Below are 23,706 nucleotides of genomic sequence, written 5' to 3'. Positions count from 1 at the left end.
CCTTGCAGGGGCACCCACGAGTGGGAATAGTCCCTGTTGGTTGGCAAGCCGACTGGCAGGCTATTCATCTCTTGGGAACCTGGCGTCGGTATTGTCACCGCCGGTTACATAACCGCATCTTGTATGACAATTTTAGTTGTGTCTTTGGGGAGACAGGATTTGGCAATATTCTTGGTCAAGTCTCAGCAACAGACTTTATATAGACAGATTGTAAGACTATACATAAATTAGTGATTAATCTGGATTAAACATTGTAAGTGACCGGCCTGTATTAAAGAATAAACATTAAAGAGAGATTTTCTCTAACGTCCTAGTGGATGCTGGGGACTCCGTAAGGACCATGGGGAATAGACGGGCTCCGCAGGAGACTGGGCACTCTAAAGAAAGATTCAGTACTATCTAGTGTGCACTGGCTCCTCTCTCTATGCCCCTCCTCCAGACCTCAGTTAGAATTTGTGCCCGGCCAGAGCTGGGTGCTCCTAGTGGGCTCTCCTGAGCTTGCTAGAAAAGAAAGTATTTTGTCAGGTTTTTTATTTTCAGAGAGCTTCTGCTGGCAACAGACTCTCTGCTACGTGGGACTGAGGGGAGAGAAGCAAACCTACTCACTGCAGCTAGGTTGCGCTTCTTAGGCTACTGGACACCATTAGCTCCAGAGGGATCGAACACAGGTACCTAACCTTGATCGTCCGTTCCCGGAGCCGCGCCGCCGTCCCCCTCGCAGAGCCAGAAGAACTGAAGCAGCAGAAGCAAGAAGACATCGAAAGCGGCGGCAGAAGACTCCAGTCTTCACTTAAGGTAGCGCACAGCACTGCAGCTGTGCGCCATTGCTCCCACAGCACACCGCACACTCCGGTCACTGTAGGGTGCAGGGCGCAGGGGGGGGCGCCCTGGGCAGCAATTAAGTACCTTTTGGCAAAAATAGACCTATATACAGTCTGGGACTGAATATATATCCGAGCCCCCGCCATTTTTGACACATGAAAGCGGGAAAGAAGCCCGCCGCTGAGGGGGCGGGGCCTTCTTCCTCAGCACTAACCAGCGCCATTTCTTTTCACAGCTCCGCTGGAAGCAGCTCCCCAGGCTCTCCCCTGCAGTATCCAGGTACAAGAAGGGAAAAAAGAGAGGGGGGGCACATAAATTTAGGCGCAAAAACGTTATAATCAGCAGCTACTGGGTGGACACTAATTACAGTGTAAATCCCTGAGTTATATAGCGCTGTGGTGTGTGCTGGCATACTCTCTCTCTGTCTCCCCAAAAGCCTTTGTGGGGCCCTGTCCTCAGTCAGAGCATTCCCTGTGTGTGTGCAGTGTGTCGGTACGTCAGTGTCGACATGTTTGATGAGGAGGGTTACGTGGAGGCGGAACAAGTGCAGTTGAATGTGGTGTCGCAGCCGTCAGGGCCGACACCGGATTGGATGGATATGTGGAAGGTCTTAAATGATAATGTAAGCTCCTTACATAGAAGATTGGATAAGGCTGGAGCCTTGGGACAGTCAGGGTCTCAACCCATGTCTGATCCTGCAGCTCAGAGGCCGTCAGGGTCTCATAAGCGCCCACTATCTCAGCTGGTTGACACAGATGTCGACACGGAGTCTGACTCCAGTGTCGATGATGATGAGGCAAAATTACAGCCTAAAATGACCAAGGCCATCCGCTACATGATTATTGCAATGAAGGAGGTATTGCACATTGCAGAGGAAAACCCTGTCCCTGACAAGAGGGTTTATATGTTTGGGGAGAAAAGACAAGAAGTGACTTTTCCCCCTTCACATGAGTTAAATGAATTATGTGAAGAAGCGTGGGGTTCCCCTGATAAGAGAGTGGTGATTTCCAAAAAGCTACTGATGGCGTATCCTTTCCTGCCAACGGACAGGTTACGCTGGGAATCCTCCCCTAGGGTAGACAAAGCGCTGACACGCTTATCTAAGAAGGTGGCCCTGCCGTCACAGGATACGGCCGCCCTAAAGGATCCTGCGGATAGGAAGCAGGAAGCTATCCTGAAGTTTGTTTATACACATTCTGGTACTCTACTGAGGCCAGCCATTGCTTCGGCCTGGATGTGTAGTGCTGTAGCAGCATGGACAGATACTCTGTCGGAGGACATAGATACCCTGGACAGGGACGCTGTTTTAATAACCCTGGGGCATATCAAAGACGCCGTCCTATATACGCGGGATGCCCAGAGGGACATTTGCCTGCTGGGCTCTAGAATAAATGCAATGTCCATTTCTGCCAGAAGGGTCTTATGGACTCGGCAATGGACAGGGGATGCCGACTCTAAAAAACACATGGAGGTTTTGCCTTACAAGGGTGAGGAATTATTTGGGGACGGTCTTTCGGACCTTGTGTCCACAGCCACAGCTGGGAAGTCAAATTTCTTGCCTTACATTCCCTCACAGCCAAAGAAAGCACCGTATTACCAAATGCAGTCCTTTCGTTCTCAAAAAAGCAAGAAAGTCAGAGGTGCATCCTTTCTTGCCAGGAGCAGGGGTAGAGGAAAGAAGCTGCACCAGGCAGCTAGTTCCCAGGAACAAAAGTCCTCCCCGGCTTCCACTAAATCCACCGCATGACGCTGGGGCTCCACGACTGGAGCCAGGAGCGGTGGGGGCGCGTCTCAGAAATTTCAGCCACCAGTGGGTTCGCTCACAGGTGGATCCTTGGGCTATACAAGTTGTGTCTCAAGGATACGAGCTGGAATTCGAAGTGACGCCCCCTCACCGTTTCCTAAAGTCGGCCTTGCCAGCTTCCCCCACGGAAAGGGAGGTAGTGCTGGCGGCAATTCACAAGCTGTACATCCAGCAGGTGATAATACAGGTTCCCCTCCTTCAACAAGGAAGGGGTTACTATTCCACGATGTTTGTGGTACCGAAACCGGACGGTTCGGTCAGACCCATCTTGAATTTAAAATCCCTGAACATTTATCTGAAGAAATTCAAGTTCAAAATGGAATCGCTCAGAGCGGTCATTGCAAGCCTGGAGAGGGGGATTTTATGGTATCTCTGGACATCAAGGATGCTTACTTGCATGTCTCCATTTATCCACCTCATCAGGAGTACCTCAGGTTTGTGGTACAGGACTGTCATTACCAATTCCAGACGCTGCCGTTTGGATTGTCCACGGCACCGAGAATATTTACCAAGGTGATGGCGGAAATGATGGTGCTCCTTCGGAAGCAAGGAGTTACAATTATTCCATACTTGGACGATCTCCTCATAAAGGCGAGGTCCAGGGAGCAGTTGCTGATCAACGTAGCACACTCTCAGGAAGTGTTGCGTCAGCACGGCTGGATTCTGAATATTCCAAAGTCGCAGCTGATTCCTACGACGCGTCTGCCCTTCTTGGGCATGATTCTGGACACAGACCAGAAGAAGGTGTTTCTCCCGGAGGAAAAGGCTCAGGAGCTTGTGACTCTGGTCAGAGACCTACTAAAACCAAAACGGGTATCGGTGCATCACTGCACGCGAGTCCTGGGAAAGATGGTGGCGTCATACGAAGCCATTCCCTTCAGCAGGTTCCATGCGAGGATCTTTCAGTGGGATCTGCTGGACAAGTGGTCCGGATCGCATCTTCAGATGCATCGGCTGATCACCCTGTCTCCCAGGGCCAGGGTGTCTCTTCTGTGGTGGCTGCAGAGTGCTCACCTCCTCGAGGGCCGCAGGTTCGGCATACAGGACTGGGTCCTGGTGACCACGGATGCAAGCCTCCGAGGATGGGGGGCAGTCACTCAGGGAAGAAACTTCCAAGGGCTGTGGTCAAGTCAAGAGACTTGTCTGCACATCAATATCCTGGAACTAAGGGCCATATACAACGCCCTGAGTCAAGCGGAGCCTCTGCTTCGAGACCAACCAGTGCTGATTCTGTCAGACAACATCACGGCAGTCGCCCATGTAAACCGCCAGGGCGGCACAAGAAGCAGGGTGGCAATGGCGGAAGCCACCAGGATTCTTCGGTGGGCGGAGAATCACGTGCAAGCACTGTCAGCAGTGTTCATTCCGGGAGTGGACAACTGGGAAGCAGACTTCCTCAGCAGACACGATCTCCACTCGGGAGAGTGGGGACTTCATCAAGAAGTCTTCAAGCAGATTGCAAATCGGTGAGAACTGCCACAGGTGGACATGATGGCGTCCCGCCTCAACAAAAAGCTAAAAAGGTATTGCGCCAGGTCAAGGGACCCTCAGGCGATAGCTGTGGACACACTGGTAACACCGTTGGGGTTCCAGTCGGTCTATGTGTTTCCTCCTCTTCCTCTCATACCCAAGGTACTGAGAATCGTAAGACAAAGAAGAGTGAAAACAATACTCATTGTTCCGGACTGGCCAAGAAGGACTGGTACCCGGAACTGCAAGAAATGCTCACAGAGGAACCATGGCCTCTGCCTCTCAGACAAGACCTGTTGCAACAGGGGCCCTGTCTGTTCCAAGACTTACCGTGGCTGCGTTTGACGGCATGGCGGTTGAACGCCGGATCCTAGCAGAAAAGGGCATTCCGGATGAAGTTATTCCTACGCTGATAAAGGCTAGGAAGGATGTGACAGCAAAGCATTATCACCGTATATGGCGAAAATATGTTGCTTGGTGTGAAGCCAGGAAGGCCCCTACAGAGGAATTCCAGCTGGGTCGATTCCTGCACTTCCTACAGTCAGGTGTGACTATGGGCCTAAAATTGGGGTCCATAAAGGTCCAGATTTCGGCCCTATCCATTTTCTTTCAAAAAGAACTGGCTTCACTGCCTGAGGTTCAGACGTTTGTTAAGGGAGTGCTGCATATTCAGCCCCCTTTTGTGCCACCAGTGGCACCTTGGGATCTTAACGTGTCCATATGGACAGGGCAGAATTGCGGACTCGTCCACAGTTTCTGCCAAAGGTGGTGGCATCTTTTCATTTGAACCAACCTATTGTGGTGCCTGCGGCTACTCGTGACTTGGAGGATTCCAAGTTACTGGACGTAGTCCGGGCTTTGAAGATTTATGTAACCAGAACAGCTGGAGTCAGGAAGACTGACTCGCTGTTTATCCTGTATGCATCCAACAAGCTGGGTGCTCCTGCTTCAAAGCAAACTATTGCTCGCTGGATCTGTAACACGATTCAGCAGGCTCATTCTGCGGCGGGATTGCCGCAGCCGAAATCAGTGAAAGCCCATTCCACAAGGAAAGTGGGCTCTTCTTGGGCGGCTGCCCGAGGGGTCTCGGCATTACAGCTTTGCCGAGCTGCTACTTGGTCGGGTTCAAACACTTTTGCAAAATTCTACAGGTTTGATACCCTGGCTGAGGAGGACCTTGTGTTTGCCCATTCGGTGCTGCAGAGTCATCCGCACTCTCCCGCCCGTTTGGGAGCTTTGGTATAATCCCCATGGTCCTTACGGAGTCCCCAGCATCCACTAGGACGTTAGAGAAAATAAGAATTTACTCACCGGTAATTCTATTTCTCGTAGTCCGTAGTGGATGCTGGGCGCCCGTCCCAAGTGCGTAATTTCTGCAATACGTGTATATAGTTATTGCTTAACAAAGGGTTATGGTTATGTGGCATCGGTTGAGTGATGCTCAGTTGTTGTTCATACTGTTAACTGGGTAAGTTTATCACAAGTTGTACAGTGTGATTGGTGTGGCCGGTATGAGTCTTACCCTGGATTCCAAAATCCTTTCCTTGTAATGTCAGCTCTTCCGTGCACAGTTTCCTTAACTGAGGTCTGGAGGAGGGGCATAGAGGGAGGAGCCAGTGCACACCAGATAGTACTGAATCTTTCTTTAGAGTGCCCAGTCTCCTGCGGAGCCCGTCTATTCCCCATGGTCCTTACGGAGTCCCCAGCATCCACTACGGACTACGAGAAATAGAATTACCGGTGAGTAAATTCTTATTTTTGCTTTGGCATCTATACATTAACTTAGTTATTTCATTTACTGCAGAGACGCATTGATCAAAACATTGCAGAGTTGTGGGTATGGTTACCAAGAGTTCCTCCTGTCTCCAACGTGTGTAAGTAGATTACAATGAGTTCTCTCACGGATAGTTTGTTTGAAACTGACAGTGTTTGATGTATCCCAATGTACGGCATCGCAGAACCCCTGTGGTGGCTTTATAAATTAAAAATAACAATATATTTCTCTTACGTCCTAGAGGATGCTGGGGACTCCGTAAGGACCATGGGGTATAGACTGGCTCCGCAGGAGACATGGGCACTACAAAAGAACTTTAGAATGGGTGTGCACTGGCTCCTCCCTCTATGCCCCTCCTCCAGACCTCAGTTAGATCTTGTGCCCAGAGGAGACTGGGTGCATTACAGGGAGCTCTCCTGAGTTTCTCTGAAAAAATAATTTTGTTAGGTTTTTTATTTTCAGGGATCACTGCTGGCAACAGGCTTGCATCGTGGGACTGAGGAGAGAGAAGCAGACCTACTTAAGTGATAGGCTCTGCTTCTTAGGCTACTGGACACCATTAGCTCCAGAGGGAGTCGGAACGCAGGTCTCGCCTCGCCGTTCGTCCCAGAGCCGCACCGCCGTCCTCCTCACAGAGCCGGAAGATAGAAGCCGGGTGAGTGTAAGAAGAAAGAAGACTTCAAAGGCGGCAGAAGACTTCAGATCTTCCCTGAGGTAAGCGCGCAGCGCTAACGCTGCGCGCCATTGCTCCCACACACAACACACACGAGCAGGCACTGATGGGTGCAGGGCGCAGGGGGGGCGCCCTGGGCAGCAATGTAAACCTCTAGGACTGGCATATCAGTATAGTTTTAAAAATCCCCCGCCAGTTATACGAAATTGAGCGGGACTGAAGCCCGCTGCTGGAGGGAGCGGAGCTTGGTCCCACAACACTAACCAGCGCCATTTTCTCCACAGTGTACTGCAGAGAAGCTGGCACCCCGGACTCTCCCCTGCTGAACACGGTGACACAGGGCTGAAAAGAGGGGGGGGGGGGGGACTTGTAAGGCGCAGTGAGTGTATTATACAGATAATTATATATAAAAGCGCTATATTATCTGGGAATTTGTTTCCAGTGTCAGTTGGCGCTGGGTGTGTGCTGGCATACTCTCTCTGTCTCTCCAAAGGGCCTTATTGGGGAACTGTCTCCATATAAATATATCCCTGTGTGTGTGGGGGTGTCGGTACGAGTGTGTCGACATGTATGAAGCGGAAGGCTCATCTAAGGAGGAGGTGGAGCAGATGATTGTGGTGTCTCCGTCGGCAACGCCGACACCTGATTGGTTGGACATGTGGAATGTTTTAAATGCAAATGTGACTTTATTACATAAGAGGATGGACAAAGCAGAGTCCAGGGAAAAAACAGGGAGTCAATCATGGCTTTGACTGTGTCACAGGGCCTTTCAGGGTCTCAAAAACGTTCTCTATCCCAAATAACAGACACTGATACCGACACGGATTCTGACTCCAGTGTTGACTACAATGATGCAAGGTTACACCCAAGGGTGGCAAAAGTATTCATTATATGATTATTGCAATAAAAGATGTTTTGCATATCACAGATGACCCCTCTGTCCCTGACACGAGGGTGCGCATGTATAAGGAAAAGAAACCTGAGGTAACCTTTCCCCCATCTCATAAGCTGAACGAGTTATTTGAAAAAGCTTGGGAAACTCCAGAAAAAAACTGCAGATTCCCAAGAGGATTCTTATGGCGTATCCTTTCCCTGCACAGGACAGGGTACGTTGGGAATCCTCACCCAGGGTGGACAAGGCTTTAACGCGCTTGTCCAAGAAGGTGGCGCTACCGTCTCCAGACACGGCAGCCCTCAAGGATCCTGCTGATCGCAGACAGGAACTACCTTAAAATCTATTTATACGCATACGGGTGCTTTACTCAGACCGGCAATAGCATCGGCATGGGTATGTAGTGCAGTTGCAGCTTGGACAGATACCTTGTCAGCTGATATTGATACCCTAGATAGGGATACCATTTCATTGACTTTAGGTCATATTAAAGACGCAGTCTTATATATGAGAGACGCTCAAAGAGACGTTGGGCTGCTAGGTTCGAGAGCCAACGCCATGGCGATTTCTGCTAGGCGAGCCCTGTGGACCCGCCAATGGACGGGTGATGCCGACTCAAAGAAGCATATGGATGTTTTAACCTTACAAGGGTGAAGTTTTATTCGGGGAAGGTCTTGCGCGCCTGGTTTCAACAGCTACCGCGGGTAAATCTACCTTTTTGCCTTTTGTTCCCCCGCAGCAAAAGAAAACTCCGCAATATCAGATGCAGTCCTTTCGGTCGCATAAGTCCAGAAGAGGTCGGGGCTCATCCTTCCTCGCCAGAGGTAAGGGTAGAGGGAAAAGAACGCCTGCTTCGGCTAGTTCCCAGGAACAGAAGTCCTCCCCGGCTTCTACTAAATTCAGCGCATGACGCTGGGGCTCCACTGAGGGAGTCCGCACCAGTGGGGGCACGTCTTCGACTCTTCAGCCAGGTCTGGGTTCTGTCAGACGTGGATCCTTGGGCGATGGAAATTGTATCCCAAGGCTACAAACTGGAATTCGAAGAGGTGCCCCCTCACCGATTTTTCAAGTCGGCCTTGCCAGCCTCTCCCCCAGAGAGGGCAGTAGTGTTAGCTGCAATTCAAAAGCTGTGTCAACAGCAGGTGATTATCAAGGTTCCCCTAGTCCAACAGGGGAAAGGGTACTATTCGACCCTGTTCGTGGTCCCGAAGCCGGATGGCTCGGTCAGACCCATTTTAAATCTAAAATCCCAAAACCTGTACTTGAAAAAGTTCAAATTCAAGATGGAATCGCTCCGGGCAGTGATCTCCAGCCTGGAAGGGGGAAATTTTATGGTGTCACTAGACATAAAGGATGCATACCTTCATGTCCCCATATATCCTCCTCATCAGGAGTACCTGACATTCGCGGTACAGGACTGTCATTACCAGTTTCAGACGTTGCCGTTTGGGCTTTCCACGGCCCCGAGAATTTTCACCAAGGTGATGGCGGAGATGATGGTGCTCCTGCGCAGGCAGGGAGTCACAATTATCCCGTACTTGGACGATCTCCTGATAAAAGCGAGATCGAGAGAACAATTGCTGAAAAGCGTATCGCTCTCCCTGGGAGTGCTACAACAGCACGGTTGGATTCTAAATCTGCCAAAGTCACAGTTGATTCCAACGACTCGACTATTATTCCTAGGCATGATTCTGGACACGGAATAGAAGAGGGTTTTTCTAACAACGGAAAAAGCCCAGGACCTCCAGAACATGGTCAAAGATCTGCTAAAACCAAAAAGAGTGTCTGTTCATCAATGCACTCGAGTTCTGGGGAAAATGGTGGCAGCCTATGAGGACATCCCTTTCGGCAGGTTTCATGCGAGGACATTTCAGTGGGACCATCTGGACAAGTGGTCAGGGTCCCATCTACAAATACATCAGAAGATAAGCCTGTCCCCCAGGGTGTCTCTCCTGTGGTGGCTGCAGAGTGCTCACCTTCTAGAGGGTCGCAGGTTCGGCATTCAAGACTGGGTTCTGATAACCACGGACGCGAGCCTCCGAGGATGGGGAGCAGTCACACAAGGAAGAAATTGTCAGGGACTATTGTCAAGCCAGGAGGCTTGTCTGCACATCAACGTACTGGAATTGAGGGCCATATACAACAGCCTACGACAAGCGGAGAATCTTCTTCGCGGCCTACCGGTTCTGGTTCAGTCAGACAACGTCACAGCAGTGGCTCATGTAAACCGCCAAGGCGGGACAAGGAGCAGAGTGGCAATGGCGGAAGCCACCAGGATTCTTCGCTGGGCGGAAAATCACGTAAGCGCTCTGTCAGCAGTCTTCATTCCAGGAGTGGACAACTGGGAAGCAGACTTCCTCAGCAGGCACGATCTCCATCCAGGAGAGTGGGGACTTCATCAAGAAGTTTTTACAGAGATAACAAGTCTTTGGGGAATTCCTCAAATGGACATGATGGTGTCACGCCTCAACAAGAAGCTTCGGAGGTATTGTGCCGGGTCAAGGGACCCTCAGGCAGTAGCGGTGGACGCCCTGGTGACACCATGGGTGTTTCAGTCGGTCTATGTGTTCCCTCCTCTTCCTCTCATCTCAAAAATATTGAGAATCATAAGACGAAAAAGAGTGCAGACAATACTCATTGTTCCAGATTGGCCTCGAAGGGCCTGGTACTCAGATCTTCAAGAAATGCTCACAGAAGATCCGTGGCCTCTTCCTCTCAGGGAGGACCTGTTACAGCAGGGGCCCTGCGTGTTCCAAGACTTACTGCGGTTACGTTTGACGGCATGGCGGTTGAACACCGAATCCTAGCTGGGAAAGGTATTCCGGAAGAAGTCATCCCTACGCTGATTAAGGCTAGGAAGGATGTGACGGCGAAACATTATCACCGTATCTGGAGGAAATATGATTCTTGGTGTGAAGCCAAACATGCTCCTACGGAGGATTTCCATCTGGGCCGTTTTCTCCACTTTCTACAGACAGGAGTGGATATGGGCCTGAAGTTAGGCTCCATTAAGGTACAGATTTCGGCTTTATCTATATTCTTTCAGAAGGAATTGGCTTCTCTCCCAGAAGTCCAGACTTTTGTAAAGGGAGTGCTGCACATCCAGCCTCCTTTTGTGCCCCCAGTGGCACCATGGGACCTTAACGTGGTATTACGGTTCCTAAACTCTCACTGGTTTGAACCGCTTCAGACGGTTGAATTAAAGTTTCTCACTTGGAAGGTGGTCATGTTGTTGGCCTTGGCATCTGCGAGGCGGGTGTCCGAATTGGCGGCCTTGTCTCACAAGAGCCCCTATCTGATTTTCCAAATGGATAGAGCGGAGTTGAGGACTCGTCCTCAATTTTTGCCCAAGGTGGTTTCATCGTTTCATATGAACCAACCTATTGTGGTGCCTGTGGCTACGGGTGACTTGGAGGACTCCAAGTCCATGGATGTAGTCAGTGCCTTAAAAATCTATGTAGCCAGGACGGCTCGGGTTAGGAAAACGGTAGCACTGTTTGTCCTGTATGCGGCCAACAAAGTTGGTGCTCCTGCTTCGAAGCAGACTATTGCTCGCTGGATCTGTAACACGATTCAGCAGGCTCATTCTACGGCAGGATTGCCGTTACCAAATTCGGGAAAGGCCCATTCCACTAGGAAGGTGGGCTCTTCTTGGGCGGCTGCCCGAGGCGTCTCGGCTTTACAGCTTTGCCGAGCAGCTACCTGGTCGGGTTCAAACACTTTTGCAAAGTTCTATAAGTTTGATACCCTGGCTGATGAGGACCTTGCGTTTGCTCAGTCAGTGCTGCAGAGTCGTCCGCACTCTCCCGCCCGGTCTGGAGCTTTGGTATAAACCCCATGGTCCTTACGGAGTCCCCAGCATCCTCTAGGACGTAAGAGAAAATAAGATTTTAAACCTACCGGTAAATCTTTTTCTCCTAGTCCGTAGAGGATGCTGGGCGCCCGTCCCAGTGCGGACTACTTTCTGAAAGGCTTGTATATAGTTATTGCTTACATAAGGGTTATGTTACAGTTGTAATCAGTCTTTGCCTGATACTGTTTTGTTCATACTGTTAACTGGTTGCGTATATTCCATGTTATATGGTGTGGATGGTGTGGGCTGGTATGAATCTTGCCCTTTGATTACCAAAATCCTTTCCTCGTACTGTTTGGGCAACAGCATACCTGCACCGTGGGAGTTAGGGGAAGGGACCGTCACCGGCCTTGTGAGGTGCAGAGCTGCTTTCCCGCTGCAGGACCACCGCCCTGAGGGGTTGTTTGTTCAGCGGGGCACTGCGCCTTAACTGTCGCAGCCGCAGCACGCCACACACCCCTAACACTGCCTGAAGGTGATCATCGGTGGTGAGTACACACCGGGGACCCCGCTAGGGGTCCCCTGGTTCTTGGTGCGACAGAAGCGCGGGTGAGGCATACGGGATTCCCCTGGAGGGGACCCGCTTTTGCCCCTGCGTGAGACTGGCTAGCTATGACTGTACCAAACATTCATGTAAGGCTACAGCATAGTTAGGAGACTGGACCAGTATAAATATAATTATGTAACTCCAGTAAGGGGGGCGTAGCTACATTGGAGCAGGCTCAGCGGCATTTTGGCGCCTTCCTCTGCATAAGCAGCAGCAGCCTCACACAGCTCCTTCAGCAGCCTCACATGCTGGATCACTGGTACAGGGTGTTGATTAGGGGAGAGCCGCTAATTGTGCACAGATATTATTCCTCTGAGGGAATTACATGGTATAAGTAGTTCTCACTGTTATGTGCAAACACTGACAGCCTCACTGGGGCTCTGCAGTTTTGGGTGTGCTGGGTCCTCTCTTCCTTTGCGTCTCCTCTCACATGCAATAGGGCAGGCTTGCATTGTAATCAGTCTGTGTTGTATGTGTGTTGTGTTTTGGTGAAACAGAAGTTATCCAGTGAATGTAATGCCAGATTCTCCCCTCTTTCATCTGGTTCCTTATCATGTGAGCAGTCTAGTCAGTCCTCACAAAATGCTGAGGACAATGAGGGGGAGAGTCACAAGCCCACCTGGCTGGGGGCTATCAAAACTATGATGTCTGATATGTCATCTCAGGTCACTGGAAATGCCAACAAAGCACAAGAACTGCAAAAAGCAGTAGCAGATCTAGCTGCCAGGGCTGATGTTCCCCATCCCCCCCCCCTCTACTGCAGGTCCACATAAACGTGCTTTACCTGCACTTCTATGAGATACTGATGATGATATACAGGATCATGGGGACAATGTGGATCCCATAGGTGGGGATTCCACTTCTACATAGGGTATTGAACCCCTCATTTTAGCTATAAGGGATGTGCTAAAGCTCCCCCTAGAGGATGTTGCATATCAGTAGTTTCTCTGACGTCCTAAGTGGATGCTGGGACTCCGTAAGGACCATGGGGAATAGCGGCTCCGCAGGAGACTGGGCACAACTAAAGAAAGCTTTAGGACTACCTGGTGTGCACTGGCTCCTCCCACCATGACCCTCCTCCAGACCCCAGTTAGAATCTTGTGCCCGGCTGAGCTGGATGCACACTAGGGGCTCTCCTGAGCTCCTAGAAAGAAAGTATATTTTAGGTTTTTTATTTTACAGCGAGATCTGCTGGCAACAGACTCACTGCAGCGAGGGACTAAGGGGAGAAGAAGCGAACCTACCTAACTGGTGGTAGCTTGGGCTTCTTAGGCTACTGGACACCATTAGCTCCAGAGGGATCGACCACAGGACCCGACCTCGATGTTCGGTCCCGGAGCCGCGCCGTCGGCCCCCTTACAGAGCCAGAAGCAAGAAGTGTTCCGGAAAATCGGCGGCTGAAGACTTCTGTCTTCAACAAGGTAGCGCACAGCACGGCAGCTGTGCGCCATTGCTCCTCATGCACGCCTCACACTCCGGTCACTGATGGGTGCAGGGCGCTGGGGGGGGGGGGGGGGGGGGCAATATAAACACCTTGGCTGGCAAATCATCACAATATATAGTCCCAGGGCTATATATGTGATAAATTACCCCTGCCAGAATCCATGAAAAAAGCGGGAGAAAAGTCAGCCGAAAAAGGGGCGGGGCTATCTCCCTCAGCACACTGGCGCCATTTTTTCTTCACAGTGCAGCTGGAAGACAGCTCCCCAGGCTCTCCCCTGTGGTTTTCAGGCTCAAAGGGTTAAAAAGAGAGGGGGGGGGGCACTACATTTAGGCGCAATATGTGTATACAAGCAGCTATTGGGGGAAAAATCACTCGGTTATAGTGTTAATCCCTGCATTATATAGCGCTCTGGTGTGTGCTGGCATACTCTCTCTCTGTCTCCCGAAAGGACTTTGTGGGGTCCTGTCCTCAGTCAGAGCATTCCCTGTGTGTGTGCGGTGTGTCGGTACGGCTGTGTCGACATGTTGGATGAGGAAGGTTACGTGGAGGCGGAGCAGAGGCCGATAAATGGGATGTCGCCCCCTGTGGGGCCGACACCAGAGTGGATGGATAGGTGGAAGGTATTAACCGACAATGTCAACTCCTTACATAAAAGGCTGGATGACGTAACAGCTGTGGGACAGCCGGCTTCTCAGCCCGCGCCTGCCCAGGCGTCTCAAAGGCCATCAGGGGCTCAAAAAACGCCCGTTACCTCAGATGGCAGACACAGATGTCTGACTCCAGTGTCGACGAGGTTGAGACATATACATAATCCAATAGGAACATCCGTTGCATGATCTCGGCAATGAAAAATGTGTTACACATTCTGACATTAACCCAAGTACCACATAAAAGGGGTTTTATGTTTGGGGAGAAAAAGCAGCCAGTGTTTTGTTCCCACATCAGATGAGTGAATGAAGTGTGTAAAGAAGCGTGGGTTCCCCCGATAAGAAACTGGTAATTTCTAAAAAGTTACTGCTGGCGTACCCTTTCCCGTCAGAGGATAGGTCACGTTGGGAGATATCCCCTAGGGTGGATAAGGTGCTCACACGTTTGTCAAAAAAGGTGACACTGCCGTCTTAGGATACGGCCACTTTGAAGGAGCCTGCTGATAAAAAGCAGGAGGCTATCCTGAAGTCTGTATATACACACTCAGGTACTATACTGAGACCTGCAATTGCCTCAGCATGAATAGTGCTGCTGCAGCGTGGTCTGATACCCTGTCAGATAATATTAATACCCTAGACAGGGATAATATTTTGCTAACATAGAGCATATTAAAGACGTCGTTTTATATATGAGGGATGCACAGAGGGATATTTGCCGGCTGGCATCCAGAAGTAATGCAATGTCCATTCTGCCAGGAGGGTATTAGAGATCCGGCAGTGGACAGGTGATGCTGACTTTAAAAGGCACATGGAGATTCTGTCTTATAAGGGTGAGGAATTGTTTGGGGATGGTCTCTGGGACCTCGTATCCACAGCAACAGCTGGGAAGAAATTTTTTTACCTCAGGTTTCCTCACAGCCTAAGAAAGCACCGTATTTTCAGGTACAGTCCTTCCGGCTTCAGAAAAGCAAGCGAATCAAAGGCGCTTCCTTTCTGCACAGAGACAAGGGAAGAAGGAAAAAGCTGCACCAGGCAGCCAGTTCCCAGGATCAAAAATCTTCCCCCGCTTCTTCTGAGTCCACCGCATGACGCTGGGGCTCCACAGGGACCAGTGGGCTTGCCCACAGGTGGATCCCTAGGTTCTGCAAGTAGTATCACAGGGATACAAGCTGGAGTTCGAGGCGACTCCCCCTCGCCGTTACCTCACATCAGCCTTGCCTGCTGCCCTCGGAGAAAGGGAGGTAGTACTGGCGGCAATTCACAAGCTGTATTTCCAGCAGGTGAAATCAAGGTACCCGTCCTTCAACAAGGCCGGGGTTACTATCCCAAAATGTTTGTGGTACCGAAACCAGACGGTTCGGTGAGACCCATTCTAAAATTTAAATCCTTGAACACTTATATACGAAGGTTCAAGTTCAAAATGGAATCGCTCAGGGCGATTATTACAAGCCTGGAGAATTTCATGGTATCACTGGACATCAAGGATGCTTACCTGCATGTCCCTATTTACCCTCCTTACCAGGAGTACCTCAAAATTGTGGTACAGGATTGTTATTACCAATTCCAGACGTTGCCGTGGGTCTGTCCCCGGCACCGAGGGTATTTACCAAGGTAATGGCCGAAATAATTATCCCGTACTTGGACGATCTCCTTACAAAGGTGAGGTCCAGGGAGCAGTTGTTTGTCGGAGTAGCACTATCTCGGGAAGTGCTACAACAGCACGGCTGTATTCTGAATATTCCAAAGTCGCAGCTGGTTCCTACGACGCGTATACTGTTCCTGGGTATGGTTCTGGACACAGAACAAGAAAAAAGTGTTTCTCCCGGAGGAGAAGTCCAAGGAGTTGTCGTCTCTAGACAGAGACCTCCTAATACAAATACAGGTGTCGGTGCATCAATGCACGTGAGCCCTGGGAAAGATGGTAGCTTCTTACGAAGAAATTCCATTCGCCAGGTCCCATGCAAGGATCTTCCAGCGGGATCTGTTGGACAAGTGGTCCGGGTCGCATCTTCAGATGCATCGGCGGATAACCCTGTCTCCAAGGGCCAGGGTGTCGCTGTTGTGGTGGCTGCAGAGTGCTCATCTTCTAAAGGGCCGCAGATTCGGCATACAGGACTGGGTCCTGGTGAGCACGGATACCAGCCTTCGAGGCTGGGGGGCAGTCACACAGGGAAGAAACTACCAAGGACTATGGACAAGTCAGGAGACTTCCCTACACAAAAATATTCTGGAACTAAGGGCCATTTACAATGCCCTAAGTCAGGCTAGACCCCTGCTTCAACACCGGCCGGTGCTGATCCAGTCAGACAACATCACGGCGGTCGCTCATGTAAACCGACAGGGCGGCACAAGAAGCAGGATGGCGATGGCAGAAGCCACAAGGATTCTCCGATGGGCGGAAAATCATGTGTTGGCACTGTCAGCAGTGTTCATTCCCGGAGTGGACAACTGAGAAGCAGACTTTCTCAGCAGACACGACCTCCACCCGGGAGAGTGGGGACTTCATCCAGAAGTCTTCCAAATGATGGTACACCGTTGGGAAAGGCCACAGGTGGACATGATGGCGTCCCGCCTCAACAAAAAGCTAAAAAGATATTGCGCCAGGTCAAGGGACACTCAGGCGATAGCTGTGGATGCTCTGGTAACACCGTGGTGGTACAAGTCTGTGTATGTGTTCCCTTCTCTGCCTCTCATACCCAGGGTAATGAGAATAATAAGAAGGAGAGGAGTAAGAACTATACTCATTGTTCCGGATTGGCCAAGAAGAGCTTGGTACCCAGAACTCCAAGAAATTATCTCAGAGGACCCATGGCCTCTGCCGCTCAGACAGGACCTGCTGCAGCAGGGGGCCTGTCTGTTCCAAGACGTACCGCGGCTGCGTTTGACAGCATGGCGGTTGAACGCCGGATCCTGAAGGAAAAGGGCATTCCGGACGAAGTTATCCCTACGCTAATTAAAGCTAGGAAAGAAGTGAACGCAAACCATTATCACTGCATATGGCGAAAATATGTTGCGTGCTGGGAGGCCAGGAAGGCCCCAACGGAGGAATTTCAGCTAGGTCGATTTCTGCACTTCCTACAGTCAGGGGTGACTATGGGCCTAAAATTGGGTTCCATTAAGGTCCAGATTTCGGCTCTATCAATTTTCTTCCAAAATAGAACTGACTTCACTGCCGGAAGTTCAGACTTTTGTTAAGGGAGTGCTGCATAGTCAGCCCCCGTTTGTGCCTCCAGTGGCACCGTGGGATTTCAACGTGGTGTTGGATTTCCTGAAGTCGCATAGGCTTGAGCCACTTAAATCCGTGGAGCTAAAATACCTCACGTGGAAAGTGGTCTTGCTGTTGGCCTTGGCGTCGGCCTTGGCGTCGGCCAGGCGTGTATCAGAATTAGCGGCTTTATCATGCAAAAGCCCTTATCTAATTTTTTTATATGGATAGGGAGGAATTGAGGACTCGTTCCCAATTCCTTCCTAAGGTGGTATCAGTTTTTCATGTGAGCCAACCTATTGTGGTGCCTGCGGCTAATTGGGACTTGGAGGATTCCAAGTTACTGGACGTAGTCAGGGCCCTGAAAAATATATGTTTCCAGGACGGCTGGAGTCAGGAAAACTGACTCGCTATTTATCCTGTATGCACCCAACAAGCTGGGTGCTCCTGCTTCTAAGCAGACTATTGCTCGCTGGATCTGTAACACGATTCAACTTGCACATTCTGCGGCTGGACTGCCGCACCCTAAATCTGTAAAAGCCCATTCCACGAGGAAAGTGGGCTCTTCTTGGGCGGCTGCCCGAGGGGTCTCTGCTTTACAACTTTGCCGAGCTGTTACTTGGTCGGGTTCAAACACTTTTGCAAGAGTTTACAAGTTTGATACCCTGGCTGAGGAGGACCTAGAGTTTGCTCATTCGGTGCTGCAGAGTCATCCGCACTCTCCCGCCCGTTTGGGAGCTCTGGTATAATCCCCATGGTCCTTCCGGAGTCCCAGCATCCACTTAGGACGTCAGAGAAAATAAGATTTTACTCACCGGTAAATCTATTTCTCGTAGTCCGTAGTGGATGCTGGGCGCCCATCCCAAGTGCGGATTGTCTGCAATACTTGTATATAGTTATTGCCTAACTAAAGGGTTATTGTTGAGCCATCTGTTGAGAGGCTCAGTTATATTTCATACTGTTAACTGGGTATAGTATCACGAGTTATACGGTGTGATTGGTGTGGCTGGTATGAGTCTTACCCGGGATTCAAAATCCTTCCTTATTGTGTCAGCTCTTCCGGGCACAGTATCCTAACTGAGGTCTGGAGGAGGGTCATGGTGGGAGGAGCCAGTGCACACCAGGTTGTCCTAAAGCTTTCTTTAGTTGTGCCCAGTCTCCTGCGGAGCCGCTATTCCCCATGGTCCTTACGGAGTCCCAGCATCCACTACGGACTACGAGAAATAGATTTACCGGTGAGTAAAATCTTATTTTTTCCTCCCTCATGACAAGCTGACTGTCACATTTCCTAATTCTAAAGAATTAGATGATTTATTTAAGCTAGCCTGGAAGAATCCAGATAAAAAATATCAGGTGTCCAAACGGTTTTTGCATACATTCCCCTTTGCCCCTGAGGGTAGAAAGTTCTGGGAAGAATCTCCGGCTGTAGACATCTCGGTCTCTCACCTCTTTAAGAAGGTGGTACTCCCCTCTCCGGGATCCTTTACGGTAAACGACCCGGGGGATAGGAAAATTGAGGCCACACTGAAATCTGTCTACATTGCTGCAGGGGTATCTCAAAGACCGGTCATTGCAGATTGCTGGATGACACATGCAATTCACACCTGAGCTACTCAAATTCAGGAGGGTCTCTTGGGTGACATGACCCTAGTTACTATGGTGACTTTCCTAAAACACATTCAGGACACGGCAAGAATCCTCTGTGACTCCCTAAAAGAGATTGGCAATATTAATGCTAGAACCACTGCTATGGCTGTGTCAGTACGCAGAGCCATATTGTTGCGTCAGTGGATTGCAGATGCTGACTCCAAACGCAATGTGGAATCTCTTCCCTTTACGGGTGAATGGCTCTACGGAGGCGAATTGGACGCATGGATCTCCAAAGCTACTGCTGGGAAATTCGTGTTTCATCCCTCGGGGGCTCCGCCCGCTAGACGTACCTACCCGGGACGTCTACTCAGTCCTTTCGGTGTACCAGATTTCGATCTAGGGCCAGAGGTGCATCAAATGCAGCCAGAGGCACCAGAGGTAAACCTAAGAAACCAGCCGTTGCCGGCTCTCAAGAATAGAGCACCAGTTCAGCATCCGCAAAGACATCAGCATGACAGTGTCCGTCCACCCCAGGAGGATCTCGAGGTGGGAGCCCGGTTACATCACTTCAACCACGTCTGGTTAACGGACCTTATTTCTCAGGGTTACAAGTTGGAGTTCGACGGTGCTCCTCCCCAAAGATTTTTCAAATCAAGCTTACCAGCTTTGGAAAATATGCGTGTTACGCTACTACATGCCATCAGAAAGTTGGTCCAGTCCCAAGTCATTGTTCCAGTACCCCTGCAAGGACAAGGCTACTACTCCAGTCTGTTCGTTGTGCCAAAACTGGACAGGTCTGTGAGGCCAATTTTGAATCTGAAGTCCTTGAATCCTTACCTAAAGGTTTTCAAATTCAAGATGCAATCTTTGCGAGCAGTGATCGCAGGCCTGGAACAACAGGAATTCCTTGTGTCGCTGGATCTCAAGACGCCTACCTCCATATCCCAATTTTGGCCTCCTCACCAGACCTATCTGAGGTTCGCCCTGAGAGGGACAAAAAGCAGGGCCTGCATGCGAGAAGTATCACGAATACTCCTCTGGCCGGAAAAAAATGCACTAGCACTGTCCGCAATCTTCATTCCGGGAGTGGACAATTGGGAAGCGGACTTCCTGAGTCGCCAGGATCTCCACTCAGGGGAGTGGGGCCTACATCCTCAAGTGTTTCAACAGATCATCGACCGGTGTGGTTGCCCCCAGATTGACATGATGGCGTCTCGCCTCAACAAGAAATTTCGCTCCTATTGTTCACGAACCAGAGACCCTCAGGCGTGCGCAGTGGATGCACTGATATCACCTTGGCCTTACCAGCTGGTCTACATATTTCCTCTGATTCCGTTGATCCCAAAGGTGCTCAAGAGGATTCTGCATCAGGGAGTACAAGCAATTCTGCTTGCCCCGGATTGGCCTCGGAGAGCGTGGTACCTGGATCTTCTGGACATGGCCGTCAAAGACCCTTGGCCTCTGCCACTCAGTAGAGATATTCTTCAACAAGGACCGTTCGTCTACCCGGACTAACGGCGGATTTGTTTGATGGCATGGAAGTTGAGTGGAACATCCTAGCTCACAAGGGACTTTCCAAAAAGGTGATTGCCACTATGGTGCAAGCCAGGAAACCTGTGACGTCAAAACACTATCATAATATCTGGCGGAGATACGTCTCCTGGTGCGAGGAACGCATTTATCCATCTGCTGATTTTAACTTGGGAAGATTCCTTTGTTTCCTGCAGGCTAGAGTAGATCAAGGATTACGTCTGTGATCCATTAAGGTTCAAATTTCGGCTCTTTCAATCTTCGTCCAAAAGAAGTTGGCTATACTGCCTGAAGTTCAGACCTTCTTGCAAGGGGTGCTTCACATCCAACCTCCGTTTGTGCCGCCTACGGCTCCTTGGGATTTGGATGTGGTATTGCGATTTCTACAGTACTCCTGGTTTGAACCTCTGATGACGGTTGCAGAAAAGTACCTCACGTGGAAGACGATGATGTTACTTGGCCTGGCTTCTGCTAGACGTGTTTCGGAATTGGGGGCCTTATCGTATAGAAGTCCGTATTTGGTCTTTTATGAGGATAGAACGGAGTTCAGGACTAGACAGCAGTTCCTGCCAATGATTGTTTCCGCTTTTCATCTGAATCAACCTATTGTGATTCTGTTCTGTTTTGGCGCTTCTGCTCCTTCGGAGGCATTGGATGCTGTGCGTGCCTTGAAGATCTATGACACGCATACAGCTCGTATCAGAATGAGTGATTCCTTGTTTATGCTCTACGATGCACAGAAGAAGGGTTGCCCTGCTTCGATGCAGTCCATTGCTCGTTGGATTCGACATACTATCCAACAGACCTATGTGTCGGCAACCTTACCTATTCCTAAGTCTACAGGCCCACTCTACTAAATCAATGGGCTCTTCCTAGGCGCCTGCCCGTGGAGTCTCGGCCTTGCAACTAAGCCGAGCCACTACCTGGTCGGGGAAGAACACCTTTGTGAAGTTCTACAAGTTTGATGCCCTCGTCAAAGAGGATACCCAGTTTGGGTGCTGCAGATGTCTCTGCACGTTCCCGCCCGTTCTGGAAGCTTTGGGACATCCCCATCGTACTAATATGTCCCCAGTATCCCTTATGGATGCTCGAGAAAATAGGATTTTAAATACCTACCGGTATATCCTTTTCTCATAGTCCATAAGGGATATTGGGCGCCCGCTTCTGTGCGGTGACTTTCTGCATGTTCTCTGTTAGGTGTTACCTGTTCAGCCGTTGCTGTTTATGTTGCTGGCCCAGTTATGTTATGGTGTGCTGGTGTGTAAATCTCACCACACTTATTGTTATGTTCCTTCTCTCAAGTATGTCCTTTCTCCTTCGGGCACTGTTTTACCTATAACTGCCTGTGGGAGGGGGCATAGAGGGGAGGAGCCAGCACACCCAGTGGAAGAAATTTAAAGTGCAGTGGCTCCTTTGGACCATGTCTATACCCATCGTACTAATGTGTCCCCAATATTCCTTATGGACTACGAGAAAAGGATTTACCGGTAGGTATTTAAAATCCTATTTTTGGGGTTGTCATAAATATTGTTCACGAGATTTCCTTACTCATAGTCGCTTTCTCCTTTTTACTTGTCTTCACGTTTCATCCCACTTCCTATCTAAAGCTAAACCATGACTAGCACTTGCGTGTTCTGTATGAAAAGCGCACCATTGCCTTTCTGTATGAAGATATAGCCAATAGTGTACTAATGATTTGGAGGCGGTACTGTGGTTTTAATAAAGACATGGATATACATATGCATATGCACTGATGCATAGGGTCTGATTCAGAGCTAGCAACAAAAGGGAGCAGTTTGCTCCTGAAACAAAACCATGTTGCAATGTAAGGGTACAAACGCAGATCCAGGCTACTTCTGCATGTAGTGAACGGATACTGGGGAGCTAGGTTTTACACTTAGTTACCCTAGGATTCACCTCTTTCCAACTGTAAATCTCTGCACATTGTAAACCTGCCCTTCCTGCAGTGCAACATGGTTTTATCACGGTGCAGATTGCTCCTTGTTTTGCTCCGTTTAGATTTGCTCCAATCTCTAAACACAGAATGTGGCTGCCAGATTTTAATGGGAGGTTTTTAACTACATCTTTCCCTATATGTTACTTTACTAGCTTGGAATTCCAAATTCAAGGCTGCGATACTTTATTATTGCAAAGCTCCAAGCAGAACCATTTGCCTTCCAGACCATCGATACAGTGAGTTTCCAGCCTTTTGTTTTCTTTATACAGTACTATGAAATCTGTATCCAGCTGCATGTGATTTAACCTTCCTGGTGCGGTTTTGTACATAAACCACTTAAAACAACAGAATGGCCTTTTGGGTAATTCCATGTACATGCCAACCCTTGGCAGCAGCGGCCCAGCCGCAGGCGTGTCAGGGAATAGCACGTGCTTGTGCGCAGACTAGAAGTGAGACTCGCATTGATTTAGAAGGAGAGGAGCTGTTTTAAAATAGATCTGTTAAAGACTCTGAAAAGCACTTTCAGGCCATATTAAAGCTCTTAATAGATCATATGACTGTCATGATGTGATAGGGAAATAACTGTATCATGATATAATATGGAGTACATTAGTTATTTATTTAATTAATTTAGTAACAGTTTCTTATATAGCGCAGCAAATTCTGTTGCACTTTACAACTGGACACAATGATTAGACAAAACTGGGTAATAACAGACAGTCATAGAGGTAGGAAGGCCCTGCTCGCAAGCTTACAATCTATGGAAGTTATTTAGGGGGTCATTCCGAGTTGATCGCTCGCTAGCAGTTTTTAGCAGCCGTGCAAACGCTATGCCGCCTCCCACTGGGAGTGTATTTTAGCTTAGCAGAAGTGCGAACGAAAGGATCGCAGAGCGGCTACAAAATAATTTTGGGCAGTTTCAGAGCAGCTCCAGACCTACTCAGCGCTTGCGAACACTGCAGACTGTTCAGTTCCGGATTTGACATCACAAACACGCCCTGCGTTTGCCCAGCCACATCTGCATTTTTCCTGGCACGCCTGCGTTTTTCCGAACACTCCCTGAAAACAGTCAGTTGACACCCAGTAACGCCCACTTCCTGTCAATCACTCTGCAGTCAGCAGTGCGACTGAAAAGCGTCGCTAGACCTTGTGTGAAACTACATCGGTCGTTGTGAAAGTACGTTGCGCGTGCGCATTGCACCGCATGCGCAGAAGTGCCGATTTTTTGCTTCATCGCTGCGCAGCAAACATTTTCAGCTAGCTATCAACTCGGAATGACCCCCTTAGTGTCTGCATAAAGAGGATTCGATTTCCAGATGTTGTAGGGTTGATTTGAAATTCGAATTCCATACAGAGAAGATCTTCTGAATACATTTCATTGTGATCGTTGTTAAAGTGCTGATTGATGCAGAGTTAATGCTGCAAGGGAGTTCACCAGCCCGTTAGAGAATAACTGGTGCTTGGCCATGTGACCCATCTGTCAGCAGGAGGGAAGTGT

General features: G+C 49.6%; 1 protein-coding gene across 5 annotated transcripts in view; it reads left to right on the top strand.

The window, feature by feature from the left end:
* The window catches only part of TRDMT1 (tRNA aspartic acid methyltransferase 1), a 94,249-nt gene that overhangs the window by 56,723 nt on the left and 13,820 nt on the right, over positions 1-23,706 (top strand). For all 5 annotated transcript variants that reach the window (XR_010177594.1, XM_063921526.1, XM_063921528.1 and 2 more), the window contains 2 exons: positions 5,901-5,970; positions 22,361-22,444. Coding sequence is in view for 4 of the 5 variants with exons in the window: in XM_063921526.1 (XP_063777596.1) it covers positions 5,901-5,970; positions 22,361-22,444 (154 nt within the window). In the remaining variant the exon portion in view is untranslated. The remainder of the gene's footprint in view (positions 1-5,900; positions 5,971-22,360; positions 22,445-23,706) is intronic.

Source organism: Pseudophryne corroboree, chromosome 5 (assembly GCF_028390025.1).
Source record: "Pseudophryne corroboree isolate aPseCor3 chromosome 5, aPseCor3.hap2, whole genome shotgun sequence".
NCBI lineage: Eukaryota > Metazoa > Chordata > Amphibia > Anura > Myobatrachidae > Pseudophryne > Pseudophryne corroboree.
This window is presented reverse-complemented; position numbering and strand designations above follow the sequence as displayed.